Below are 8,206 nucleotides of genomic sequence, written 5' to 3' on the forward strand. Positions count from 1 at the left end.
GAATAGTAATGACAGATCTCTGAACTCGGCCAATTATAATAGCATAGATCCAATTAATCTTTATAATTAACACTCAACATAAGATCTAATATGAATATGTTTACTTTTTATAATCCGGATGTTCCAAATTTTTCTCGTAAAGTTATAATATTTTTCTTGTTCAATGGTTTTTTTAGAATTCTTCCTCTGTTCTATATGCAAATTCACATGATTGCTTTAGGCTATTGGTCATAATGATAGGTTATCATCTAAAACCAAATAAAATTACTGTCAAAATATTAAAATATATTTCATGATGGATTAAGTAATTTGATGTTATAGATGTTTGTGTATTTTCTAAAAATTTAGCTTAAAGAGATTTAGTTTTAAAACTAAAACACCATATATTTTGGAATGGAGGGAAGTACGTAATCAGAAAGCACGACTAAGCCTAATAAAGACCATCGTATCCGTAATATAGACCCTGCTAATAAAGTATTACCAGTGTGTGAGGATATATTGTGCAGCACTCATATGCTTTGTAATTATGTTAGCAGCTTGGGGCCGAAGGTAGGCATCTTGTCTGTTGGCGGCCGTTTTCTTTTCGCGGCGGTCAAGTTTGCTCCCGTTGACTTAGCTGGCCAGCTCAATAACTTGTACTCCAATCACCCAACCACAGCTGTGTCTACCTTACATCTATAATAAGCACCACCACCTCCAGCCTTGGTAACACATTCGTTGCATAGCACTCTCGCACACACCCCATCCAGCATGGAGACGACGGAGGTGGGAGCGCTCCCGAACGATGCCCTCGCCCACATCTTCCGCAGCCTACCGGCGCGGAGCGTCGCCGAGGCCCGGAGGGTCTGTAGGGCCTGGCGCGCCACCGTGGACGCCCGCGCGCTGCTGCTCCCGCACCGCAATCTTCTCCCACACTATGTGCACGGTGTCTTCGTCAACTACATCGACCACAGCCGGCCGCACCTCTTCGCCCGCCCCTTTCGGCCATCGTCCGCGAGCTCCGGCCAGATCGACAGCATGCTCGGCTTCTTGCCCAACGGCCACAGGGACTGGTGGTCTGTGCTGGACCACTGCCGGGGCCTCGTGCTTTGCAACATCAAGCATGGTAGCCAGCTATGCGTGTGCAACCCCGCGACGAAGAGGTGGGCACCTGTGGCGCCACCCCGGTGGGACGTGGGGGCCAGATGGCGCTACTACGCTAGCGCATACCTCACCTTTGATCCGGCCATGTCGACGCACTATGAGGTCCTCTTGATCCCCACCGAGCTGGAGAGGCCACAGCCAGAAACCCCAGGCTGCGACAAGGTGAGAAATGAGCGGCGTGCAATGGAGGTGCGGCTGCACGGGGTAGATGATGCCCCGTTCTGCCTCGACGATTGGCTGCAATTCTCATCAGACGTCGTTAACGAGGAGGAGGAGGAGCAGCAGCAGCAGATCCCTTCAGCGGATGAGATTGGCGACGATCCATGCCGCTTGATAGCGTGGCCGCCGACGCCATGGACGTTGGAGGTGTTCTCGTCGAGGGCTGGCCGGTGGGAGAAGAGGGCCTTTGTCCGCCAAGGCGAGCCGGTGGCAACAGTCCAAGACATGCGGTTGGATCAACCGGAACCGACATGGCGGGGGCCACGCCAGCGCTACGCTGCGTACTGGCAAGGAGCGTTGTATGTACACTGCCGAGGTTCTTTCATTGCGAGGTAAAAACTGATGCTACCACACGTATTACTTTGTTGAAGTGTGCAAAGTTCTCACTAGTAGAGGTAATACATAAGCGATGAAAGTTACACTTTCAAGATAGTTAAGGGATGAAAAATACACTTTTTCTTTTTTTATCTATACGTGACCATACTAATTTTATTTGGACGTACTGCGCAACTAGTTTGGCGCCAGAGTTTTAGCGGGTGTTCTTAACGTTCTTGTGCGCTTTTATATTTAGTTTTCTTAGTTTCATTACTTCAATTGTAAAGTGAACATAAATCAGCAATTTGTGTTGTGAGCTGACTATATATGTGGTTAATATTTTCAGGATTTCGTTGTTGAATGGTAATTACCAAGTAATTAAAACGCCAGGAGACATTAAGAAGAACACATCTTATAAACCGTATCTAGGGATACTAGAGAAAGGTATGTACTTTGGGATAGTTCAAAAGTGCCAATTACGGGTTTGGATCCTCAATGAATCATGTGGACAGATGGAGTGGATCTTGAAGTATGAAGATGACCTTACACACCTTGCCTATCATGTAAGATATGGCAAACAGATGGATGCACCTTGGATTGTGCATGATGTGCATGACACTGATAATGCTTCTGAAGCTATGCAAGAGAGTTTGGAGTGGGACTCTGACAGTGATGATATTTTTACAATTACAGCTGGATCAACTGATGAGGAATACTATGGGGCAGGCTTTGACATTCTTGGATTCCACCCTTATAAGGGAGTTATCTTTTTGGTTGACTACTTTAGAGTGGTGGCCTATCATTTGAACACATCAAAGGCTCAGTATCTTGGCAGCTCACGCCCGAAGAGTTACTATCATAACTATACAAATGATATATATGAGTCATTTGTGTATACACCTTGTATGATTGGAGAGCTTAACAAAGGCAGTACAATGAAGGAAAATTGAATATTCTTGTAAATAATTGAGGTGGCCTCATGTTTGAGACTAGTCATACTTGGTTTATTGATATAATTTCAAAACATGAGTAGTTGGGTTATTTAATTTCTTTTCAGTACGAGTCCTATATGTACCGTATTGTACCTTGGTTTAAAAGTTTCAGTAATGGATCCTGTCCTATGTACAGAAATATTATATGAACAATAAAGTGGCAGGATGTGAAGAATTCAAAACATGTCAGGGAAATTGTGACACTCAGGTAATTAGTGTTGTCACACCCTAGATTTAAGTGTGATGTTATGTGCAATAGGTGGTAAAAGTGTGTTTACAAATTTCAATGCTAAGGGAAAAGGGTTGTTTATATAATTATATTTTAATAAAGGTTCTTTAGTGCTAAATGGGTAAGCATGGAGGGTAGAATTTAAATGTATGAGGGTTGTTTTGCAAAAGTCAAAAACTTGTGTTTAAATCGCAAATTTAGATGAAACTACACATAGGATGTGTATGTGGTGTAGTTTTAAAATAGGATTTATGTAAAGTTTGGAAATCTTGTTAAGTTTTAAATTAATTACACATCCTTAGCTCTTCTGCAGATAAGCCTTAAAGCAAAGTTGTAGATTTTGAAAAACCATACACTTTTGCTTTTGGGCCCATCTCCATTTGAGCACTGATTTGAAAGTTATTTAAGCATTACAGTGGAGTCCCTGTCTTTTCTGGAATTTACAACCGGGTCCCTCTTCGTCTACCTCTCTCTCCCTCTCCTCTGTTCTCCTTTGCCGCGCACCGCCGCCGCTGTCCCGGCCATGTGCGCCACCCCTGCCGTCCCTGCGCTGCTTTGTGCCGTCCACGTGCCCTTCTCCGCTCCCCCGCCGCCCTCCCCGCCCTCGCGCTGGTCACCCCCGGCCCTCGCCACGTCGCCTGCCATCTGCCCGAACTGCGCCTCACAGCCGCTCACCGTCGCAGCGTCTCTCGCGCCACCTCCTGCCTTCCGATGATTCCACGCGTCATTACCCGCCTTGCCGCTGCCCTCCTGACCCCGTGCTGGCTCGCCCTTGCGTCCTCCACGTCATATTTCTTCTGGCCGAGCGCCGCCGAGGCGCCAGCTCCTGCTTGTGCATGGGCACATCCTCTTCTGGACCCCGAGCGCCTTCCCTAGCTCCTCTGGTACACGCTCTAGCATTTGCACACTTCTTTTCCATCCAATTCTCCCTGCTCCGATCGCCACCGCCCACCGGACCTCCTCCGCGACTCCGGCTCACCGTCGGCAACCCCCACCACCGCTCCCCATCCTCGATCCGAAGCACGAACAGCACCCCCATGATCCACCGCAGCTCGCTGAGTGATCCAATCCAGTTTCTTCCACCAGAACCACCGGACCGCAACACTGGCGAGCCCCTTTCCTCCGCCGCCGCTCGACCTCCCGTCGACCCACTAATATAAGACCTCTCCGCCCCGATCAAAGGCACCATCAGCACCACATCATCCTCCTGAAGCGATCCCGCCCCTCCTTCATTGCCCTCCATCGCCCTAGCCTGCAGAACGCCGGCCGCCATTACCGCCGGTAAGGACCCGAGGTTCACCCCGCCGTCGATCACCACTCTTCAACCTGTTTCTATCCAAATTGAGTTGGGGGAAAGCATCCCCGCACTTCCCCGGTGCTCACGCGCAGCTTGTTCCCCCATGTTCGCCGGCCCCTCGCCGGGAACGACGACGCGCCGCCACAGCCGCCGCCATCTCTCGTCACCGACCATGCTCCGCTACTGCCATTCAAGCACATCACCCCCCATCGTGTTCAGTAGCCTCTGTAGGTCGTGTGGCACTGATCCCTCCCCACCCAGGACCTCACCGCCGGCGAGAGCGCCGGAGACAGGGACACCGGACGCCGTCGAGAGCCAGCAAGGGCATATCTGTGATATCCTTTTCTGTTCTAAGGGCCTGAGTGCAAGAATCCGAGGACCCCAGTGTAAACTCATGTGTTATTTTATGTGAGCAAGGCTGCTGACTTGCAAAATTCATAGCAAATTGTAGAAAAATCCAAAAATTTCCAAACTGGTTTTGTTGGAAACTAGATTCTCCACAACTTTTATTAATGAAGTTTAGTTTGAAACTAAATATTTTTGAATCTATTTTAAACTCAAGGTAAAAAGGTATAGGGTGCATAACTTCTACATACTAGCTTTGCTTCTTGTGATTTTTGGTATGTAGCTTCTATAGGTCATGTGTGAGCTGGTGTAAAAGTTTCAAACTTAGCACTATTTTGTAGTTTAAATTCTTTTGAATTTGGGCAATTTAAATTTAAAATGATGTGAAATTAATTAAGCATGTTCCTTAAGCTTATTTAATTAGATCTTTTTATCATAATCTAATATGTTAATAATTAGTTTATAATTAAATTTTCAAGACTTTATAATTCTATTTACATAAGATTTGAAATTAAACTTGAAATTTGAATTCAAATTCAAGAGTTTTAATTTCTGTTTTTAGTAATTCCAGTACTATAACCATAACTTAAGTATAAATGGTAACTTAAAACTAAACCTCCTTGCTTCATGAGTTTATATTGTTTAAGTTGTTGGATTGCAACTTTATTGTGAAATGAAATTCTTAAACTCAAGCACCATCTCATTCTAAATTATTGCATGTCATGTAGAATCAACGACGCTCGACGGCGGAGACTACGAGCTAATCTTGGGACAGGATCAAGGGTTTTCTGAAGACCCAACAAACGTCGTCGAAAATCTAACTGAAGCCCCGAACCAAAGTTCAGAAGTCTCTGACGCTCCTGCCCCCAACCCCACTCAAGAAGGCAAGCCTCGATGCATACCCCAGTATTTCAATTTATTACAATTTCATTATTATATTATATATCTTGCATTATGTCTAGGAGTTGAAATGAAACCCTAGTTGCATAAAATCTTAGGGATCCAATGTATTGTACCCGAGTCCTTATTGCGTAGACGCTCTGCTTAATAGGACCGGTAAAAGATGAGTGATTTCCTGTCAATCGCGCGACATAGGAGTTGCGTGTTTACTATTCTGCAATCACTATAAGGATGATGGACAGGGTCATGTACGGTGTCATGACCTAGAGTTTTACCCTGTCTGTTTTGATAAAAGTTGTTAAGGTCGCAGCGTGTGGTAGTGGTGGCTAAGCATTTGAAAGTACTAGCCACATGCCGCGAAATATGGTAAAGCGGTAAGCCTAGTAACCAATCGGCCCGGCAAGTGGACATACCTCCCACCACTCGTAAATTGGTTTTTCTCACGCACCGACGTGCGGGAGTGCGTTCCGCACTGCGGATAGGAATACGGTCATGTAGTCGCGCTACTGACGTATGTCCTGCACAATTGGTGTGCGTACGGTCCTACAGTCGCTTGTGGTGGCCCTGTTCCACGACCCGGAATGAAAGGCAAACGGTTGCTTCGGAACAATCTTTGGATGTTCCAAGCGTGTGAGTTAGGTTTACCCTTGCAAGGTGAAATTCGATTCAGAATCGTCCGTTTCTCACGGAGACTGAGACTGCTTATTCCTTCTGCCACATAGGGTAAGAAGTGTAACTATTGCTAGAATAATCTTGATGGATGCCAATCTCTACCTTGCTTGCTTAGTGTAGGTGCTTACCTAGAATGGATAATCAACTAGAATCTTGAAAGCTAAAATTTGAAAGTAGATCATACTCTTTGTTGCTTTTCAGCTGAAAATAAACCCAGAACCTTTACAATGCCTTCATGAGTCTAATTACGGGCTAAGTATACCCAATCCCGGGTAAGTCTTGCTGAGTATTAGTATACTCAGTCTTGCTAGTAAACTTTTCAGGTATGACCTTCGAGAACCCCACGGATAGTTCTGCATGGCCAACTTCTGTTCCGTATGGCTCGTCCGTGGAGTGGGATCCGTCCCCGGCTGGCAGTGATCCTCCGGAGTGACACCAGGCATTGGGCTGAGCATGGTGTCAGCCTTCGCGACGTGTTTAGTCGCGTGTTTATTTTCCCTCCGCTGTGAACATGGACAAGCAGCTTAACTTGTCGTTTTAAACACTGTTTGTATAAGCTACATTAAGTTTGAAAAAGGCTTGTAATAATATTGCGTTTCTGTAACTTAAAAAGTTAATGAGCTGTGCTGTGATTGTAAACTCGCCTTCGTGCGAGGTAAACCTGCTTCGATCCTGTTGAACCGTGGTTGTATCGGGTGGAGACCCGACAGACCAACGGATTGTTCCGTTTGAAGTGCGTTGAGTTAGTATCGGCTAGGCAGCGATGACTAGCGCACTTGAGCCGGAATAATTCAGGCGGTTCTGCCACAGCTGGTATCAAGGCTGCAAGTTTGCTTTTACAACTACAGTGGCTCTTAAAAAGTGTTTTCAGGATAAAATTGGTCAACAAATGAATTTTCAACGTGCGTTGGATTCTTTAAGGTTGGTGCTAGAACGCAAAGCCCTAGGGAATTCTATGGGAAATATCAGGTGGCTGTCAGGTTTTATCCGGCGCCCACCGAGGGGTATACCCAAGGTGGTAGGTTTTGGGTTGGGATGCGCCGAGATCAGGAACTCGAAGGTACAGACAACACAAGATTTAGACAGGTTCAGACCGCTATATGCGTAATGCCCTACGTCCTGTATGATGGTTTGTATTGCCTTGATGTCGATCTGGTGATCTCCTGTTTTGAGGGGGTCCCTGCCCGCCCTTATATATCCGGGGAGACAGGGTTACATAAATCCTAGCGTGATACTAGCTTAGGAATCGTACTCCAGTACAACTCGAGTAGTTTCCTTCTGTATCGACTAGTTCTACTCCGCATGCGGGTAGAATACAACATAAATAAGGTACAGGACACGTCCTATCCCCTAGCCCAATATGGACTCCTTGATGTACACAGCCCTGTGGTCCCGGGTCTGACAAGCCCCCGAGCTCTTCGTAGCTGAGTACTGCGGGCTCTTCGTGTACTTCTGAAGTAGTCTTCGACTTCTTTCGAAGCTCCGTCTTGAAATTTCTCTTCGAGTACTCTTCTGACTGCATCGAAGCTATGAGGTGCTCATGCCCCGAATTCTTTCTTTTGTATGGGGTGCGATGAATAATCACACTCCATATGGAGTAGCCCCCGAGCCTTAGGTTGAATCGAAGAATCAAGCTGAGGGTCAAACTAGTCTTGAGTCTTTTCTTCTTATCCTTCAAGTACTTTCGAAAAATAAGTAGTCGATGCCACGTGTCTCACAGCCCCCGAACCTTGAATCCAAATCTTTCAAATTTTGGAAAAAAGGATCCCAAAGGTCGTGGCAAAAATTTTCCCTGTTCAGAAAATATAGTCCAAGATGATGTAATTGGCAGAAATTGAACTCGAAACTCGAAAAACCTCTTTTTTTGGGACAATTAACCCTGAAAAAATGGTTAATCAAGTAACTGCCCAAAAAATCCACCAAAAAACCGCTCGTGTTCCAAGTATTCCCCTTGTGCGACGCTTCACCTTTCGCACAGTAAACCACTGCCTGACCGCTGGTTATTTAACCCCGCAGTCAGTTAGGGTTTTTTCCGTGCCTTCAGATCTTACATCGCCGCCAGAGAAAAAACAAAACCCCAATTAGATCTCACCC

General features: G+C 46.0%; 1 protein-coding gene across 1 annotated transcript; it reads left to right on the forward strand.

The window, feature by feature from the left end:
• Positions 1 to 750: 750 nt before the first annotated feature.
• On the forward strand, positions 751 to 2,759 carry LOC112899490. The gene is made up of 2 exons (XM_025967985.1): positions 751 to 1,694; positions 2,024 to 2,759. The coding sequence occupies exons 1-2, from the start codon at positions 751 to 753 to the stop codon at positions 2,625 to 2,627; spliced, it is 1,548 nt and encodes a 515-aa protein (XP_025823770.1). The 3' UTR covers positions 2,628 to 2,759.
• The last annotated feature ends 5,447 nt before the right edge of the window (positions 2,760 to 8,206 follow it).

Source organism: Panicum hallii, chromosome 7 (genome assembly GCF_002211085.1).
Source record: "Panicum hallii strain FIL2 chromosome 7, PHallii_v3.1, whole genome shotgun sequence".
NCBI classification, from domain to species: domain Eukaryota; kingdom Viridiplantae; phylum Streptophyta; class Magnoliopsida; order Poales; family Poaceae; genus Panicum; species Panicum hallii.